The 19253-nt window shown below is 37.0% G+C and overlaps 4 protein-coding genes across 9 annotated transcripts; 3 read left to right on the top strand and 1 right to left on the bottom strand.

Annotated features, from left to right (window-relative positions):
• Nucleotides 1-580: 580 nt before the first annotated feature.
• On the top strand, nt 581-6836 carry LOC109002591 (FACT complex subunit SSRP1-like). 3 transcript variants are annotated; one of them, XM_035695300.1, is made up of 16 exons: nt 581-793; nt 1837-2022; nt 2265-2370; nt 2612-2724; nt 2945-3028; nt 3112-3206; nt 3324-3432; nt 3633-3719; nt 3808-3900; nt 4249-4446; nt 4539-4684; nt 4768-4915; nt 5423-5521; nt 5693-5875; nt 6284-6362; nt 6490-6836. In XM_035695300.1, exons 1-16 carry the CDS (start codon nt 740-742, stop codon nt 6615-6617), a joined length of 1908 nt encoding a protein of 635 aa, XP_035551193.1. In that variant the 5' UTR covers nt 581-739; the 3' UTR covers nt 6618-6836. The 3 variants fall into 3 exon arrangements, with proteins under 3 accessions (XP_035551193.1, XP_018835944.1, XP_035551194.1); XM_018980399.2 differs by having other exon boundaries at nt 629-793; nt 2588-2724; XM_035695301.1 differs by lacking the exons at nt 581-793; nt 2265-2370 and having other exon boundaries at nt 1927-2022; nt 2588-2724.
• A 1460-nt stretch (nt 6837-8296) lies between these two features.
• On the top strand, nt 8297-10766 carry LOC109002590 (auxin efflux carrier component 8-like). Of its 2 annotated transcripts, none has more exons than XM_018980396.2 (6): nt 8297-8956; nt 9593-9788; nt 9903-9988; nt 10059-10216; nt 10371-10447; nt 10548-10766. In XM_018980396.2, the coding sequence occupies exons 1-6, from the start codon at nt 8446-8448 to the stop codon at nt 10612-10614; spliced, it is 1095 nt and encodes a 364-aa protein (XP_018835941.1). In that variant the 5' UTR covers nt 8297-8445; the 3' UTR covers nt 10615-10766. The 2 variants fall into 2 exon arrangements, with proteins under 2 accessions (XP_018835941.1, XP_018835942.1); XM_018980397.2 differs by having other exon boundaries at nt 9596-9788.
• Nucleotides 10767-11349: 583 nt separating this feature from the next.
• On the top strand, nt 11350-14555 carry LOC109002589 (mitochondrial outer membrane protein porin of 34 kDa-like). Its single transcript, XM_018980395.2, has 6 exons — nt 11350-11518; nt 11601-11668; nt 12345-12455; nt 13008-13094; nt 13276-13484; nt 13967-14555. Exons 1-6 carry the CDS (start codon nt 11470-11472, stop codon nt 14271-14273), a joined length of 831 nt encoding a protein of 276 aa, XP_018835940.1. The 5' UTR covers nt 11350-11469; the 3' UTR covers nt 14274-14555.
• Nucleotides 14556-15713: 1158 nt separating this feature from the next.
• LOC109002588 (hypersensitive-induced reaction 1 protein-like) lies at nt 15714-18814 on the bottom strand. 3 transcript variants are annotated; one of them, XM_018980391.2, is made up of 6 exons: nt 18567-18814; nt 17517-17732; nt 16943-17063; nt 16762-16853; nt 16577-16673; nt 15714-16304 (listed from the first exon to the last, which is right to left on the bottom strand). In XM_018980391.2, the coding sequence occupies exons 2-6, from the start codon at nt 17703-17705 to the stop codon at nt 15949-15951; spliced, it is 855 nt and encodes a 284-aa protein (XP_018835936.1). In that variant the 5' UTR covers nt 17706-17732; nt 18567-18814; the 3' UTR covers nt 15714-15948. The 3 variants fall into 3 exon arrangements, with proteins under 3 accessions (XP_018835936.1, XP_018835938.1, XP_018835937.1); XM_018980393.2 differs by having other exon boundaries at nt 18419-18753; XM_018980392.2 differs by having other exon boundaries at nt 17517-18753.
• Between the last annotated feature and the right edge of the window lie 439 nt (nt 18815-19253).

The following is a 19253-nucleotide window of genomic DNA, read 5'->3' on the forward strand; positions in this document are numbered from 1 at the left end:
CTCAATGAATTCACTATCGACAAATGTGGAGTACAATAGATTAATCACAAAATCCTCAATCCCGAAGCTCCAATACACCCAATAGATTCTTGGAATTCTCACAAAAGGACTTTTTCTTTCTGTCTCTCTCAACCTGATCTGGCTATTCCTAAATGTCAAAAGTGTCAAATACGATGAACACATTTTGTATTTATATTGAAATGGCACGGCGCCCTTAAAATGAACATTTGCTTGAGTGAATATTAGGGCTGGTGCTCGCTCGAGCTGATTGTCGAGCGAGTATTGAGCGAACTCTCTAATTGACATTCCACTCGAGCTGACTGTTGAGCGGGTGTCAAGTGAACTCACTGTCTGAAATTCTCTGCCGCTCAAGCGAACAATCTGTGAAGACATTTTTTTAATAGGAATCAAACCACCTCGCAATAGGTACTAGGATTGATAAGATTTAAGTTTTAAAATTTGTCTTTTAAATTAAATTATATGATTTTCAAATAGAATTATGCCAACCTTAATACGAAATAATGGAGGATGAGAATGTTGGTGTTCGATTTATCCTAAAATTTACAGCACGAGTAGACACGTTCGTAGTTACTATCATCTGATTCGCGCCACTGGGTAAAGCGAGAAAATTATAAACGGCCCTTCCTTCCTCTCCCCTTTTCCAAGCCTCTTTCTCGGACGCCCGAACTCTTTTTGCATCTCGATTCTCCACAACTCGATTCTCTTTCGATTCTCTGCCATGACCGACGGCCACCTTTTCAACAATGTTTCTCTCGGAGGTCGTGGAGGCACTGTGAGTGATATCCTATTCCTCTCTCTCGCTCTCTCTTGCTCTCACTCTGTGGCTCACTGCGATTCATTTGGACCGGTATATTTGAGCTTAATCTGGGGTTTTGCCGCCTTTGGTTTATTGCCCTTTCTCAATCCTATTGTGGAACCCTGGTTTTATTTCGACACCCAACTCCTTATCATCATGAATCAACCGTCTATGGTTTGGTGCTTTATTTACGGGGATAATGGGAGGAATCGAGATGATTATTTGGGATTTTGTGACTCTGGAGGCTGCTGTTTGGTGTTTTTGACCAATGATGATTGTGATTGTGATTGTGATCTTGGTTTTGGGTTTGGTTTCGAGAAATTTGATCTTGGTCTGTATTGTTTGCTGCGTGGTCGTGGGATAATGGTGATTATGACTTCGGATTCCTTTACTTAGAAACCGTAGTTTCACAATCACATTGCTGGAACCTTCTCGCTAGAAGCTGTTTGGTTGAAGGACAAACAATAAACTTTCGAATCTTATCATTGTACCTTCTCTGCGTGTTCCACTTAGAAACCTACTTCGTTGTGTACCTTCTCATTGTACAATTTTATATAAAAGAATCTTGGTTTTAAACTTTTTGATTGCTTTGTAGCATGAGGACAGGAATAAAATCTTAAAATCTTGTGACCGGCCCTTTTTGCCTTATCTGAAACCCTTGGCAATCACATCTCACAAACATTTTAGTAATTGACTATGTCTTTCTGAGTTTAATAAGTTCTACTGGCGAGTACTGGTAGGAAAAGTTTAAAATATTTTAAATGCTGTGTTTTAAGAGACATTAATCATAGGAAGATAAATGTTGTCGTCTTTTTGGCATACTTGTCATATAGAGGTGGGGAATATATCTTTAAGAAGCTTGTATAGATACTGATTATGTCCTCCTTCTGATACCTCTCGTGAAAGCTTCAGTTGATTGCATGCGGTAAAACTCAAATTTTCAGCCCAAATAGTTTACACTTTGTCAAAACCAGATGCCAACCTAAATATGGTCCCATCTTGTCATATATTGAATGCAGAATCCGGGGCAGCTTAAGGTATATTCAGGAGGGATTTTATGGAAGAAACAAGGAGGTGGTAAGGCAATCGAAGTTGATAAAGCCGACATCATGGGGGTGACATGGATGAAGGTCCCTAGGACAAATCAACTAGGTGTTCGGATCAAAGATGGGTTATACTATAAGTTCACTGGGTTCCGAGACCAGGTTACTACCCTCTCTCTCCCTCTCTCTCACATGTACAAAAGTTGAACCAGCATCTATATATTCTCTGTCCATTTTTTTACTTTTTTTTACCGATTAAAAAAAACACGCTGGCCAGTTAGTTGCCTGTTCAGTGCATTTGCTGCATTTTTATGGCTGTTTTAAATAAAAGAATCTCTAAATGATGCATAGGAATGCTCAGAACTAGCTAATCCTTTTGTTTCTATTTTATTCTCTGTCTGTAGGATGTCACTAGTTTGACCAATTTCTTTCAAAAAAATTGTGGTATAACACCGGAAGAGAAGCAACTTTCTGTCAGTGGTCTTAATTGGGGAGAAGTTGATTTAAATGGTCAGTTACATTCTTTTCCATTCGAGTTGATTGTCTCTCACTGATTTGAAGCTTTCCAATGATTGCTTGTAATTTTTCTTAATGTGTATATTGACAATTAAAAGCAGTTATCTGATTAATTAAAAGCATGTTGATTATCTTCTATATATGATTTCTTATGTTATTATGCTACTAGTCTGCCTTGATAATTTTTGGTCTTCTCTGCTGCTATTTGCAGATAATATGCTGACATTTTTGGTAGGTTCAAAGCAAGCATTTGAGGTATCTCTCGCAGATGTCTCACAAACTCAGCTTCAAGGGAAAAATGATGTACTCTTAGAGTTCCATGTGGATGATACAACTGGAGCTAATGAGGTTTGTGGGGTATATTTGATGCTTTTATTTATTGCATGAGTTCAGCATTCTCACCAATTGGATGCTCATGAACACATTGCTACCCATTCAAACTTAGGCTTTACTTCAAAAAAAGAAGAAAAAAGATCTTTGTAGCTAAAGGTTATTCTAGATAGCATCAAGTGCTTTTGATTTCAGATTAATTCATTTGTTTCTGAGCAATTCTATGTTGTTGTGACAGAAAGATTCATTGATGGAGATAAGTTTTCATATACCTAATTCTAACACCCAATTTGTTGGTGATGAGAATCATCCTCCTGCTCAGGTGTGTTTCTTCTTTTCTGCAGTAAAATTGTGTGGTTTACTTAGGATTGTTAACTGAGGTTTTGTCCATCAACGATGTTTTAGGTTTTCCGTGACAAAATCATGTCAATGGCTGATGTTGGTGCTGGAGGCGAAGAAGCTGTGGTTACCTTTGAGGGCATTGCAATCCTCACGCCAAGGTAGGTGTTCTGACACATGCATGGATGGCCATGCAGTATCCATATGCTTCTGTATACGTGTTAATTTGGTTTGCCTTTCAATATCATTGTCTTGCCTCGTATATGACTAATTTTCAGGGGTCGTTACAATGTTGAACTTCATCTTTCGTTCTTACGGCTTCAAGGACAGGCTAATGATTTCAAGATTCAATACAGCAGTGTTGTTCGTCTGTTTTTACTTCCTAAGGTTTATTTTGTGGAAATACTATTTATTTGAATGTTCAATTTACATTATTTTTCCTTTTTGCGAAGACTTAAAAAGGTGTTATAGAGTGAGTACTGAATTCATATCCTGCTTTTTATTAATGCATTCGGCCAATTGATTACTTTCTCTTATCATTAATGTCATCCATCAAAATGTATATGGCATGTTCTGTGTTAATGCAGTTTAACCAGCCACATACCTTTGTTGTTGTTACTCTTGATCCACCAATCCGTAAAGGGCAAACTTTGTACCCACATATTGTGTTGCAGGTATTTTGACGGTTCATTGCATCACTATTGGTTTGTTATTATTGTTGTGCTCTCATGCACTTATTTGCTTGTCTTCATCTTTGCACAGTTTGAAACTGACTATGTAGTTGATAGCACCCTGTCAATAAGTGAAGATCTTTTGAACACCAAATACAAAGACAAGTTAGAACCATCATATAAGGTAATCTATGGCTATTTTTTTTTCCTTTTCTTATTATCAGCTCTTTAGGTTTTTTTTTTTTCCTTTTCTTTTTGTAATGTTTTGTATTTGGCCCAGACAAAGTGTAGTTGTATATTTAGCATTTTTTTCATCAGAAAGTCAACAATCCTTTTAAAGAAAAACTATAAGGGTGCAACGTAAGTTCACATGGATTATGCAGGAGATGCACCTAAAACAACATAAGGAAAAAGTGCAAGAAATCATGAAAACTAGAAACAAGGAAGCATAAAAGTGGTGCAAATGATTTTTTGGGACCTGGGGTTGTTGAATTCACATGAGCTTCTCTGATGGTTTAATTTAAACAAACAGGGACTTATTCATGAAGTGTTCACCACAGTATTGCGTGGCTTGTCCGGTGCCAAAGTTACTAAACCAGGAAAATTCCGTAGCTGTCAAGATGGTTATGCAGTGAAGTCATCATTGAAGGCTGAAGATGGAGTCTTGTATCCCCTTGAAAAGAGTTTCTTCTTTCTTCCCAAACCTCCTACACTCATTCTTCATGAAGAGGTATGATCTTTTAACTTATTATTTGTTATAATTGATCTGATCTTGTGATGTGCATCACTTGGGGATTGACCTTTTCGTATTTCTAATGATAGATTGAGTATGTTGAATTTGAGAGGCATGCTGCTGGCGGCTCAAATATGCATTACTTTGATCTTCTTATAAGGCTGAGAACTGAGCAAGAGCATCTATTTCGGAACATCCAGAGGAATGAATACCATAATCTTTTTGATTTCATCAGGTCTTTTTTAATTCTCTTGTCTCATTTCATGGATAAAATCATAATGGTATCTTCAAATTTTCACCTTTTAGTTATTAATACAGTGGGAAGGGATTGAAAATTATGAACCTGGGAGATATTCGAACCACCGATGGCATGGCACGTGTTCTTCAGGATGAAGAAGATGATGCTGTTGACCCACATCTTGAGCGCATTAAGAATCAAGCTGGTGGAGATGAGAGTGATGAAGAGGTAGTTCTTCGGTTTTTCTATTTTCTATTTTTTTAATTTAAGAGGGCCGGGACTTTTTCTGGCATATATTTTCCCCATAATGAAGCCTTTTTTTAGTTACACACATATATATATCCTCTCTCTTTCTTTTCCCTCTCTGTCTCTCTCTCTCTCTGCGTGTGCACCTGTGTCCACATGTGTTCTACTTGTCCGGTATGTCTCTGGGATATCTGTGCCGTTGTCTTTGTGCATTCATCAGCTTTTGCTCATACTTGTTTGAGTATTCGTGGATCCATTATTGAGGCTATATGTTGTGTTTGTGTGTTTCTTCTTGCGTTCTTATCTCCTGTTTCTGTGCTCTTGCATCTTGTTGGGCTTGTCTGCTTGTGTTCCTACCTCTTGCTTGTCCTCTTGTATTTTGGTACGCTTTTTTTTTTTTCATGAAAGAGGACAAAGCCCCAATTTGCTTGTGCACGTCCCTTGGTCCACTTTTTCGTAAGTGTGTTCAAACATGGTGACTTCTTGTAGGATGAAGATTTTGTTGCTGACAAAGATGATGGAGGTTCTCCAACTGATGATTCTGGAGGGGAGGAATCTGATGCTAGTGAAAGTGGAGATGAGAAAGAGGTAAACCATTTGTATTTATATTTTATTTGCAACTACTTATCAAAAAATTTATATTTTATTTGCAAGTGTTTTACGGGGATTATCATTAGGTTTTCTTTGGTTACTCTTTCGTTGGTAAGTATTTTCTTTTCTTTCTTTGTTTACTCACATCAAATGAGTGCCAAATTTCAGAAGCCTGCAAAAAAGGAAACCAGAAAAGAGACTTCATCTTCCAAAGCAACTTCTTCTAAGAAAAAATCTAGAGATGGAGATGAAGATGGTTCAAAAAAGAAGAAACAGAAAAAGAAAAAGGATCCAAATGCACCAAAGAGGGCAATGACAGGTTTCATGTTCTTCTCACAAATGGAAAGAGAGGTGAGTTGGGTTTGATAGCATTAAGCAAGTTCAAGGAATAATATAATTAGTTGGTGTGCACAGTTCAGTTGTGCAGGCTTGACGAGAAGATATTCCCAGTGAGGCAGTTTTTGAATTTGCATTTTTAACATTAGAACAAATATGCCTCAATGCAGGACCTTCATTGATATTTCTTGTTACCCAAAACCAGCCAGTTATACATAGCTAACCTGGGAATCTATATGATCATAATATGAGAAAATAGAGAAATTTAGAGTGTTTTTTTTTCTCTCTTTCTAATAAGGCAGTCTACATACCGATAAAAAAAGAAAGGCAGTCTACAAGTGTCCTTAATATATTTTTTAACTTGTAGTTATTGTCGTGCATGGCACTTGGTTAGATTGCTAACCTTGATCATTCTGACCACAGAATGTAAAGAAAAGCAACCCTGGAATTCAGTTTACGGAGGTGGGGAGAGTACTTGGAGATAAGTGGAAAAAGATGACTGGTATGAATGATTTAACTAATTCAATTGTTTCTTGCCCCTCATTATCTCTATATGATTTGCCAATTACAGCTTGTATTATTTGGTGTGTACTACTCGCTTCAAAATAATTTTGCATTTATATGTGCAGCGGAGGAGAAAGAACCATATGAAGCGAAGGCTCTTCAAGACAAGAAGCGATACCAGGTGGAAATCAGTGGCTACAAGAACCCGCAATTGGTGGATATAGGTTCTGGGAATCAGTCTGATAGCGCATAGATTAGATAGTGAATTCTAATCGCAATTTTTGTCCGAGTGTTGTATCAATCGGCTCATTTATAAGATTAGTACTGTATACTTTTTTTGCGTCCCTGACCATGTATCTATGCCAATATATTGTCAGAAGTTTCTCCCTTGTTTCCTTGACTGGCTGAATGAAGAATTGAACTCCACTTCCAGTTGAGTGCCTGGAGAACAAAAGCCTCAATTGTTTTCGCACATGAGATGAGCTGAATTGTGATAAAAGTTGAAAGTTAAATAAGATATTGTTAGAATATATATTTTTAATATTATTTTTATTTTAAGATTTGAAAAAGTTGAATTATTTATTATATTTTGTATGAGAATTTAGAAACATAAATGCTTTGGGTCCCGAATTATAGTGTCTCAAATGATTTTTTTTTTTACTTAGTGATTAATAAAGTGTTTTTTAATTATGTTGTGAATTTTTTATTTTTTTTTAAAATGTTTACGATGATTAAAAAAATATATGAAAAAAGAAAAAGAAAAGAAAAATGAAAAATAGAAATGTACTATTCGGTGACTCTATTTGGGACACTATTTCGGTAATTGTAGTACCGTTCATTTGGAAAACTTGTAATGATTAGGTGAGATGAGATGAAAAATTTTGTGAAAGTGAACAAGATCTTAATTTTACAAGTTGCTTCTGTGTGGAAGAAAGGAAAGCACTACATTTATATTTAGAGGAATAGTCATCCTATCTTTGGTAAAACAGTCACGGACATTGTGTTTTATTTTCCGATGATTGACATTGAATATATCGGTTAGATTGGATTTCTGGTCTCAAAGAAGATGGCTTGAAGAAAATAAAGCACGATATTCATTTTTGGGTAAAATCTCACATTCCAAAAGCAAAGCAAAGCAAAGCAAATTCCCTTGCAATTCACACTTTTGACCAAATTCTGCAAAAGCTCTTCCTATTTACCACAGTTATAAATCAGTTCTCTGATTACTTCTCTTGCAATTTACCTTTATTCCTCCCTGTCATTTCAGACTTCAAAAAAGAAAAGAATACGTATGCCAGTATAAACTTTCCAATATAATCAAGGAAGGGTGTATTGATCATTGGTACTTGTATTATTCATAAAAGAAAAAGGAACTGTTGTCAGACAACATGGTCCAAGCAAATATTTAGTGCAGATCTTTTAGCAAACATATATGCAACATGTACGCAGACTGAAAGACACAGATTATCAGAATTTTGCTATATTATCCTAAAAGAATATTAGTGAAAGGACAGAGGTATGCACCATGCATGGTCTTTTTCTTATCTTGTGGATGCACCGCACCATGCATGCATGCATGGTCAATTAAACAAGAAATGCTTAAATGTATGAGCCTAAGGGGCAAGATCTCATCCTATAGATTTCTCTTGTGCCTAGAGAACCACCACTGAACCTAAAGAACAAGAGCATATGAATATGGAATCAACCTTTTAATTCATAATTACAAATATGCCCTGATATTTATATTCTTAGTTGTGTCCATAACAATTAGAACCGGCAAAGAAATATATGCCAAAAGTACTTCAAAGAATACATCACAAGGCAAACGCAACAATTTAAAGTAACCTATATAAAAAGGCAATAACTATGCTCGCATCCTGGCACAAACATTGACAACTTATGGGCTTTCTGGCAAATAAGAGAACTTTTGAGGAAGCTTCTGCAAAAACAGGAATTCTCACCTTAACTTTTCATGGTTTAACAAAGCATCCAAGAGCACATAAAACATCCTATATCACCCAGAAATCATTTCCAACAGATTTCTTTTGTTTTATTTTTCAATCCTACAATCACCAAGTATCATGATTTCTCTAGCCGATGTTTATCTTGTTGTGGAAGCCACAGTCCCATTATATGTTGTAATGATAATAGCCTACATCTCAGTGAAATGGTGGAAGCTTTTCACACCAGATCAATGTGCAGGCATAAACAAGTTTGTGGCAAAATACTCGATTCCACTGTTATCGTTCCAAGTGATCTCTACCAACAACCCCTACAAAATGAACCTCAAACTCATACTTGCAGACTTACTGCAGAAACTACTTGCCTTTCTGGTATTGACAGCAGTTACTAAAGTCAGCTCCCGAGGAGACTTGAATTGGATCATTACTGGTATCTCTTTGTCAACACTTCCCAACACTTTGATCCTAGGACTTCCACTGTTGACAGCCATGTATGGGGATGAAGCAGCTGTGCTCCTTTCCCAGATAATTGTCTTACAAAGCCTAATCTGGTATAATCTATTGTTGTTTTTATTTGAGCTCAGTGCCACGAAGGGAGCAGCCCCTGTAACACCAGCATTAGAAGCCCAAGGTAAGAATTCAGAGTTTGCATATGCAAAGGATAGCGATTCAAAGCCTCACTTACATAGGGGCATATAATAGCTTTGACAGCATGAAACCCTCTTTCCTGAATTCCAATTTTGAACTTCCTAAACAGAATAGCTAAACCATGCTGCCTAGTCAACTCTATAGAAACCTAAGATAAATCACATTGGCCCGCTTTGAATTCAAGGTTTTTCTAATTCCTCTCTCCAGTATAACTCTCCACTTCAATTGCATGTGACCGGTTAAGTCTTCTAGAAGGGTTTTATGTTAAGTACTCTTATAACATCAACAAATGTATGTCATGCTACTACAATAAAGTAGCCTCTAAGTTGGTCATTGTCATGATATTGTCCATGCATCAGGTTTATCTTGTACAGAGTACAAGATGCATATGTTACATATGCATATGATGCATATGCATATGTATTAAAGTATGTTACACATAACATACTTTAATACATATGTTAAAGTATGTTAAAGATTCATATGCATATTTATTAAAGTATGTTAAAGATGCATCAGGTTTAATACATAACACAATGATGCATTTGTTACACATCTTGGTTTTCACTTTTGCTGATATATATTCACATTAGTAAAAAGTGGGTTGCTGCTATTAAAGTAGAGACAGAAATCCCCCAGCAAGCACAAACAAAAGAAGAAGAGGAAGTGAAAGAGGAGGAAGCGAGAATCAGGACTGCAAGGAAAACCAAAACCAAAACCATGCTCATTCTGTTGACAGTGGGGAAGAACTTTATAAGAAACCCCAATACACATGCAACTTCAATTGGTCTAATTTGGGCAAGCATACATTACAAGTAAGCCTGCAGGGCCTTACAAAAAACATAATTCACATCATAGATTCCACTCCAAACAGATTGTTGACAATATCATTGATCTCAGGAAGAGCAATTTGGTTGACAATTTTGCAGGTGGGGAATCACAATGCCAGAAATTCTCAAACAATCAATAATCATAATTTCAAAAGGGGGACTTGGAATGGCAATGTTCAGCTTAGGTATGAGTAAAACATATACGAATTCTGTACCATAGAATCGTTTAACTTCTTCAAATGGATCACTTCACAGGTCTTTTCATGGCGTCACGTGTTAGCATAATAGCATGTGGAACACGAATGGCAGTGGTAGCCATGGGAATGAAGTTCTTAATGGGGCCTGCCTTAATGGCTGTGTCTTCAACTGCCGTTGGACTAAGGGGCAAAGTCTTTAGAGAGGCTATTGTGCAGGTGCTTAATTTGTTTTTTTTTTCTAGACAATCTTTTATGGGACACCATGGCCCCAGTCTTTACGGGATCAAGTGCCCTATAATCCACAATATAATTTGTTTACTCTTAAGAGTACAATCAGCCAAGAAGGTTATATAATCTGTCTGTGTTGCAGGCGGCACTTCCTCAAGGAATTGTTCCATTTGTTTTTGCAAAAGAGTATGACATAAATCCTGACATATTAAGCACCGGGTAATAACAAATGCTTCAGTGCATCTCAAATTTCAGTTCTGAATTCTGCTGCAAATGGTTCAGCTTAAGAATCTGAGATATCTTCTTGTTCTTGTTACAGGGTAATTTTTGGCATACTCATTTCCATGCCAATAGCTTTAGGCTACTACTTCCTGCTAGCATTGTGAAAAATGCTATTTGAACGATGCGATAGAATCTCTGCGGCATAGTTCAAAACCAGGAAAAGTTAGAGGAGATGGTGAAGTTTCTCCCATGAACACACAAAATGTAGTTGGTTTGAATATTGGCATTTGAAATATATATTTTGTTACCTCAAAAATGCACCTTCACACATGAATTACCTCCAGATCAGCTGCAGCATGTACACTGACCTGGAATTCTTTAAAAAATTGCCAAAGACAATTGCCCACACGACCAAAAAAAAAAAAAAAAAAAAAGAAGAAGAAGAAGGAAGAAATCGTTATCTAATAAGGCCCTGGTCGGTAACACTGGCCATCAATGCTGTCCAAACTTCTATTGGTTCGACACTTGTCATGTCACTTTCATCTTATTGAATGCCAAGTGTCAACAAATTTCTTGCATTATCGCTTCCTTCGGCTGATATCTTGCTTTGAAGCTGTCTAGCTCCTTATTACATGAAAAAATTAATCCACAGAAATTTTATAAAATTCACGAATTTTCCTGAATTTTTTTTTCTTTTTATAAAAAGAAAATAAAATCGTTAAATTACGTTTTAATTATCTTTAAACAATTTCCCCTTGACACTCGCGTCATTACCTCACTGAAGGCTCGAAATCAGAAAAAATCGTAAAAATCGGTGGTTAAGACATCCAAAGAGCATTTTACCCAGATCCAACGGCCCTTGTTAAGTCTCTCATGAAAATGAAATCTAAGCTGAAAATAGGGTTTCTCACTCTGTATATATCAGTCCCCAAACAACCACCGTTCAGAGTGCGAGAGCCATCCCTTCTATATCCTCCTTACCTGTCGTCGAGTCTCGGATCTCCATTTTTCGCACAACAATGGGCAAGGGTCCTGGCCTCTACTCCGATATCGGCAAGAAAGCCAGAGGTTATTTCTCTGCATATATTACGCTTTTTGTTAAGGCTTTGTTGTCTATTTTGTTGTTTATTTTTTTATTTTTGGGTTTCAGATCTTCTTTACAAGGATTACCAGAGCGACCACAAATTCACCATCACTACCTATTCGCCCACCGGAGTTGTAAGTCGTTATTTGCTTTCAGAAGATCTGTAATTAAGAAGTTGGGTTATACAACTTCATATTGTTGAATGTACGATTTGGCATGTCATTATATACTTACTACGATTACTAGAAGGCTCGGGACGAAGATATACGCTTTATATTGTGCTGGAAATGAATTTATAGCGGCATATTGAGATTTTCTTCACAGCTGTTTTTTTAAAGTGGGCTTTTGCGAGAAATTTATATAAACTTACATTAACTTTTTGCATGCTTCTGAACAATGAGCAACATTTGTATTTTTTCTCTCTAACAAATTGTTATCTCTATATTTGTTTATTTCAATCACGGGAACAGAGATATGTATATGGTTAATACGAGATTCTGAGCAAACAGCTTGTATCATTTTCTAGTCCCTAACTTGTAATTAGGTGTTTGCTTTTATATATTTCTTGTGTACTTAGTCTATGCCTACTTGATTCGATAAGCTCTTATTCTTACTTATCAAAAGAGAAAAAGAGATTCAGAGCTGTTTTGTATTCCCACATTATGGGTATGAAACTCGGTTATATGAGCTTGATCCTCCCAACCTGATCAATGATGATAATTTTTCATCTATTTTTAAGCTATTTATCTCCATAATAAAAATAATAATGCCTTATGACGTGTTGGTGCTGACCTGTACTTTCTACTTCAGGCTATCACTTCATCAGGAACAAAGAAAGGAGATCTTTTTTTGGCTGATGTCAACACTCAGTTGAAGAACAAAAACATCACAACTGACATCAAAGTGGATACAAACTCCAATGTAAGCTCAAGCTTCTTATTCGGTGGTATTTTCTTTATTATCTCCCATATTTCATGTTTGGATTTCCCCTGCCTTGTGGCTGGACCCGTATTGACATCAGAAAGCTAATGCTGAATCTGTACCATTTGACCTTAGTTTTTGAAAGTCACATGTTAGTCCTCCCCATGTATCTGTAGTATATATTGCTATCGATAGCTCATTCAAAAGAACATGCAGTTGGATAAGAGCAACTGGTTTTTATGTTGACCATGCCCTGCATAGGTAGGTTTAAAGTCTGACTTCCATCTATGGCTTTGGAGAAATGAAAAATGGCCAAGCAATCCTCCCCCTACACTTGTTCATAGCATGCTGTAAAGTTTACAGTTATTGTGGTTGAAATCATCATTGCAATTGATCAGTTTAATAACCAAAGTATTTTGTTTTACCTAGGCGAATAACCTTTATGATTGCAAGGTTTTTAATGATTGAATTAAAAACCCCATGTTCAAAAGAAATTTATTTACCCTTCTTCAATGTGTTTATTTTGTCACTAAAAGCTTATATTATGATCAGCTTCTTACAACCATAACAATTGATGAGCCGGCTCCTGGTGTCAAGACAATCGTTAGCTTCAGAGTTCCTGATCAAAGATCTGGCAAGGTGAGCAATGTAATATCCAGTTTTTGTATGATGAGATCTTATCTAGTATCTACCAACCAAAAAAGGAATTGTATTTAACTGCTGCTGACTTCTCAAATGTTAAATTTTCGTCTGAGATACTTTATCATCATGGACACAGGCATTAAAATTGTTGTTTTAATCATTATTTATTGTGGAACAGGTGGAACTCCAGTACTTGCATGACTATGCAGGGATAAGCACCAGTGTTGGGTTGACTGCAAATCCTATTGTTAACTTCTCCAGTGTTATAGGAACTAATCTTGTTGCACTGGGCACGGATCTCTCATTTGACAGCAAGACTGGGAATTTCACAAAATGCAATGCTGGATTGAGCTTCTACAATGCGGACTTAATTGCTTCATTGACCCTGTGAGTAATTCTTTGAATGGTGTGTGAAAAAAAAAAAACATATGACTTTTTTTCCTGATTTAACTTGTGTTATAGATGTTTACATGCATCTTGTGCTCAACATTTTCATCATCACTATCGTGATCATCATCATTATTATTAGCACCTTTACTTATGAAAAAGGCATTATTATCAGCAGTAATTCTTTTAGTAGTGTGAAAAAAGAAGAATTTGAACTTCCCCCCCTTTTTAACTTGTGTAATATATGTTTGCATATGCTTCTTGTGCTCAACATATTCGTCACTATCATTATATCAGCATGAATGAAACTCTTTTTCAGGGTAAATCTGACATGTTTATAATTTTTTATTTTTATGTTATCATATTACTTGTCAAAATTTTTTTTTTTTTTGTTATCATATATTTTTTTGTGGGCATTGGGAGAGGATGGTTCTTGTGGACCTGTGGTTGCATTATATGATGAACATGTATTGATTATACAGGAATGACAAAGGTGATTCCCTGAGTGCCTCCTATTATCATTCGGTGAACCTCCTAACCAACACAGCTGTTGGTGGTGAGGTTACCCATAGCTTTTCAACCAATGAGAATACCATCACTGTTGGTACCCAGCATTCATTAGATCCATTGACCACAGTGAAGGCGCGGGTGAACAATTTTGGCAAGGCTAGTGCTCTTATTCAGCATGAGTGGCGTCCTAAGTCGCTTTTCACCATTTCTGGAGAGGTAGACACCAGGGCCATTGAGAAGAGTGCCAAGGTCGGACTAGCTTTGGCTCTTAAGCCATGAGTGTACTCTGCTCGTTTATGGTGTGGAGTTTTCAGGTAGGGTTGAGGAACTTAGTTTAGTTCTCTTTTTGGACACAAGAGTGTTTATGGTTATGACTTCTAATTTCTCTTTCCATGGCTTTGAATTGTAAAATAAATATTAGATGGTGTCACAAACCAAACTTACAATTTCCTTGAGTTTTTACAATTTCACCACCGCCTCGTCCAAATGGGGATGAATAGTTGTTATCAAAGAGGTTTGACTTATGAGATTTTGTTCCATCCTTTTTATGGTGATTTTTCAGCAATTCTCTTTTTTCCTAAATTGTGTTTCTGACTTATGAGGCCCTTCTTGCATTCAGTCTCTTTCTTGTTTCCTTTTTTTTTTAATTATTTTGTCTCTGGGAGAGAACTGGTCTGAGGCTGCCTTTAGAGGAGATGCCAAGTTATCCGTTACCTAGGGCGATTCTGAAAATAACATTATGGTGTTATCTGGGTACCTTGCAAGAGTTGAATTCCAACGCCTGAGTGAGCTCTGTCTTGTGCCCAAATTAGTAGTTGTTTAATGGGATAAGGCAATGGGCCATCCAGAGTTACTGTTGAGATCTCAATCCTTCTTTTCCTAGCATTATAAGGTACGCATAGGTAGGGCCTGGCTTGGCTCTTGTAATGGTTGTTTTGGTTTCGAGTGGAAAATTTTCTGATGAGAAGGGGGCAAGAGAGAATTTATTCGATAGAAGATTTGGCATGAGAGAAGGGGGCGTTTGGATTCGAAGATGACTTGAGATGAGCTGAGATGAGTTGAAATGGATTGTGAATAGTAATGAAATGAGTTGTGAATAGTAGTGAGATTTGTGAGTTAAAGTTGCTGAATAGTAATGAATAGTAGTGAGATGAGTTGAGATGACTTGCGAATCTAAACGTCTCCTTAATTTTTTGACCGACCCATTATATGGGTTAATACTCAACAATCTTGTGCAGATGTTTCTCTGCTTTCGAAACTGCGGTTGGATCCATCAAGTTGTGTGATTTATGCCAAAACTTTTTGTGTGTAATGAACAAGTTACCTTGGGGGTGGATATTAGGGTTGGTACTGCAGAATCAAGTGTAATTACTGTTCTAAGATCCTTGATGAAGTCCTAAAGGGGGGAATAGGTTGGTTCTGTCATTTTGCTGTGTTCTCACGCAGTAAGTAGAGCTCCCAACGCCTTGGGAATTGGATCGTTATTTTATGCAAATTCGTCTGGGACCAGAATCTTTTCCTAGTCAGTGACCCAACTAGTTTCTGGTCTTTAGAGGCTGGGTGTCTTTCTATTTTTCTTTATATGGTCCCCCAGAGATAGGTGAGGACCACTTCTAGGTGGGATTTTTATTTACAGCCGTTGTCTTTTCTGTTCGTAGGGAGTTGAGTGTTCCGTTTCCTGTCAACTTTTAAGGTCGCTCATCATGTAAATTTTTTGGCTGTAGCGGGACATAATCTTCTAATATACATCGAAATAGCAGTTCCGACATGGCAGAACTTCAAATTACAAGTTTACAACTTTTTTTTATGTGCGTCACGCAAATAAGAAAACAAAAATGCTCAAAACCAACCAACTACGGGTGAGCAGTCCTGGGAAGAGCACACTTACATAAGTTACACCACATAACCTTCATCAGAACCCCCGGCGCATCATTTAATTGAGACTTGATTGTTCCTAATGAGAGGATGCCTGAAGCAGCCCATCTCGAATCTGCGAGGCGACATCATGCACCATACCTGGTCCATGTGGAATGAACACTGCTGAGGATTTAGAGCTAGCTCCAATTTCCTTCATGGTGTCAAAGTACTGCGTGATAAGCACCATGTCCAGCACATCCTTAGCAGTGGTCCCCGGCACATTGACCGAGAAGCCGAGCACGCTATCTCTCAGTCCATCCACAATTGCCTGGCGCTGCCGGGCAATTCCCACTCCCGAGAGATATTTGGCTTCTGCCTCGCCCTCTGCTCGTTTGATCTGCACGATTTTCTCTGCTTCTCCTTTCTCGCTAGTTGCTACCCTCAACCTTGCAGCTGTAGACATTCAAACAAACACCAAAAAGGACTATCATAAGGACTTCCCTTTGGTTTTTTGGGTTTTGGTTAGGAGGCTAAACTGCCTTCCGATACGATTCAAAATGGCAAATAAGACGGCATCTCCTTTCATTTTAAGCCGAGTTACCCGTATGATTTTATTAGTTGATGATGTAAAAGACTCCCTTGGGGATTCTATTTTATTCTTCCTTTCAATGAAGCTTTTCCCCGATCAAAAAAGAAAAAAAAAAGCAAAGATAATAGATATATACCGGCATTAATTTCATTCATGGATCGCTTCACGCGCTCATCCGGTTCTATGTCAACAATGAGTGTCTGGACAATCTGATACCCATACGCAGACATAGCCTGTGGATCATTTCAAAGCAAATATTTGTTAAATAAGTTGATATATGAATCTCAAATAATAATATCACTCCTCCGACTGAATTCTGACCTTTTCAAGCTCATCTTCAACTGCTTTTGCAATATCATTTTTTTGCTCAAAGACATCATCTAAGTTTAGCATTGGAACGCTTGCTCTGATTACTAAACAATCGAATACAGTAATGGACATCAAAATACGTTAGCATCATGAATATTTATCAGATTTTTTTTAGGAGAGTTTGGGATCATACCATCAAATACATAGGCTTGGAGTTGGGTTTTTGGATTGCTAAGTTTGTAGAAAGCATCACTTGCCTTATCAGCCATAACACGGTATTGAATGGATGCAACGACTGTAACGAACACATTGTCCTGAATGAAAAACATTAGAAAAGGTCATTGATCATATATCTTATCCAGTTAAAAGGTAAATATGATCCTTGAATTTAATTTAAGATATTCTTCTTAAGGAGCTTATCATTCTTTCTTATACTTTAATGTAGAGGTTTTTTTTCTCTTTTTTCCCTTTTTGCTTTAACAAGAATCTCTGACATCGAATGTCTGTGTTATATCCAATGAGCATAACAAAGGATGAACCTATGATCGAGTGAAACTTTAATCAAGGTTTCAAAGGTCACTGATATATGTTGACCAAGTCAACCATTTAGATGTAACTGGTCTTTTAAGCTTGTCCCTCATTTTTCTTTTTCTTTTTTCCCCCTTAATGATATGGGGCTTTCAAATTTGTCACATACCGGTAAAACAGGGCATAAGCAGTATTTATTTTGTGGTGAGAAGAAAGAAATTGCTCTGAAGGAAGCAAACCTTTGTCTTTGTCTCACATCGTACATCCAACTGCTGCAACCGAAGTGTGATGCGGCCAGCTAGGCGACTACCTAAAATCCAAGGGACACAATGGCATCCTGGTTCGAGTACATCATTATACTTTCCAAATCTTTCCTTGACGGCAACTGTGGATTGGTTGATTTGTACACAGCAAAATAAGTTACCCATGATTGTTTAGCTTATATATGTTCCTTGCTGAAAAGAATCCAAGAAAATGGTGAAAAAATCTCCCATGACTGACGGTTAGAAAGAGTCAGAAAATTGAAAGGAATTCATATTCCTGCACTGTAGGACAACTTGCATGGTTCACTCACTGCATCCTTTGATTGAAATTTAGAGCCAGTTATGACCTTTGCCTTTTCTGCCATCTAAATGGTCATTAAAGCTCAACGAGTCAACCCTTGAGTTTGTGTGGAATTAAGCATCTCTTTAATTTTCCCACAATCGGATGCAAATCATAAACAGAGGAGGGCAATCTTTATGTGAAAATTGTATATGAAAAGTCCAGTTTATAGGCAAATTATCAATATATCGATCTCATATAAAAGATAGAACGCGAAACTTGCACACCATATGCAGCTTTTAGAACTTAAAAAGTGTCCGGCGATTGTTATGTGGAATTAAGAAGGCGAGATATATAGACAGATTAAATATGTTTTTGTGTCTTCCATTCATATTCGGCATTGAAGCACAATATTCTAAGAACAAATATAGATAGTTATGTAAACAACAGTGATCGGACGATGAAAAGCTGCAATGAAGTCTGTGTTAATCCTGGTAGATACTTATAAAGCTGGACTGTGTCATAAATTAAGTATATGCGGAATTTACCAAATTGAAGTAATATTTCTAAATCTGAGGCAGGATTTTGTGGAACTCACCAGGTTAAGAGGTTAGAAATGGAAGATAGTAAAGAAACAAGATGGAAAACAAAGATCATCGCTACGAGTAAGGTAGATGTCTCAGGATTACAAGAGAAACTAAGATCACTGTCTGAATACTCAGAATTCGATTAATGGAAAAACATACCAAAAAGCTGCAAGATAGGCACCGAGATGGTGTATTGAAATGTATGGAGTGGAATAAAACTTTTGAGAACTGTGCAGAATTGCGGATAGACTTTGTAGACAACCTGTCACCCTCAGTGCCTTCACGTAATTATAACCAAGAATTCTTGTTGCTTCCTATATATTTTCAGCCCTCATATATGTCCTTATCAATCTACCCAACTTGGAAAACACAAATACAGGAAGGAAGGAAAGAAAGAAGACCTAAAAAAGTTGAAGGCTCTTGCTAGGAAACTTCGGTCTTGAGGGGCCCCAGGCATGAGTCCCACGATTACGTTAATGCCCCCAAGTCGAACGGACTTTTTGAAGGTGCTGCGCAATTCGATAAGATAAAGGGCATCATTCCACTGGTCCCATGAGCACCCAAAAAAATTTATAAATTGTTATATTTTATAATAAAATTAATTTTATAATTTAATAAACGACATCAAATTATCTCAATTTATAAATTTATTTTATAAAATCTTTTTATAATTAAAGAATTTCTCTCGTCAATAACAAGGTAAAGACGACGTGCATTCGAAGGTTTTTCCTAATTTATTTTTCATTTTGTTCGCTTAGCTTGTTCATTCCAACACGTATCGAATATATCCAAATTATATTCGGCGTAAATCAAATATAATTGGGCAATGAGAAATAGTCAGACAAT

The sequence above is a fragment of the Juglans regia genome, chromosome 10 (genome assembly GCF_001411555.2).
Source record: "Juglans regia cultivar Chandler chromosome 10, Walnut 2.0, whole genome shotgun sequence".
In the NCBI taxonomy this organism is placed as follows: Eukaryota; Viridiplantae; Streptophyta; class Magnoliopsida; order Fagales; family Juglandaceae; genus Juglans; species Juglans regia.

Bases quoted from the DNA above. Each gene is read 5' to 3' on its own strand.
- LOC109002590 (XM_018980396.2), top strand. From the start codon at position 8,446: ATGATTTCTCTAGCCGATGTTTATCTTGTTGTGGAAGCCACAGTCCCA. The intron at 9,789-9,902 runs GTAAGCCTGCAG...ACAATTTTGCAG, and splicing joins TGGGCAAGCATACATTACAA to GTGGGGAATCACAATGCCAG. The intron at 10,448-10,547 runs GTAATAACAAAT...TTCTTGTTACAG, and splicing joins CCTGACATATTAAGCACCGG to GGTAATTTTTGGCATACTCA.
- LOC109002588 (XM_018980391.2), bottom strand. From the start codon at position 17,705: ATGGGTAACTTATTTTGCTGTGTACAAATCAACCAATCCACAGTTGCC. The intron at 16,854-16,942 runs GTATGATCCCAA...TCGATTGTTTAG, and splicing joins CCAAGCCTATGTATTTGATG to TAATCAGAGCAAGCGTTCCA. The intron at 16,674-16,761 runs GTCAGAATTCAG...AATGATCCACAG, and splicing joins TTGAAGATGAGCTTGAAAAG to GCTATGTCTGCGTATGGGTA.
- LOC109002589 (XM_018980395.2), top strand. From the start codon at position 11,470: ATGGGCAAGGGTCCTGGCCTCTACTCCGATATCGGCAAGAAAGCCAGA. The intron at 11,519-11,600 runs GTTATTTCTCTG...TTTGGGTTTCAG, and splicing joins TATCGGCAAGAAAGCCAGAG to ATCTTCTTTACAAGGATTAC. The intron at 11,669-12,344 runs GTAAGTCGTTAT...TTTCTACTTCAG, and splicing joins CCTATTCGCCCACCGGAGTT to GCTATCACTTCATCAGGAAC.
- LOC109002591 (XM_018980399.2), top strand. From the start codon at position 740: ATGACCGACGGCCACCTTTTCAACAATGTTTCTCTCGGAGGTCGTGGA. The intron at 3,720-3,807 runs GTATTTTGACGG...ATCTTTGCACAG, and splicing joins ACCCACATATTGTGTTGCAG to TTTGAAACTGACTATGTAGT. The intron at 4,685-4,767 runs GTCTTTTTTAAT...TTATTAATACAG, and splicing joins AATCTTTTTGATTTCATCAG to TGGGAAGGGATTGAAAATTA.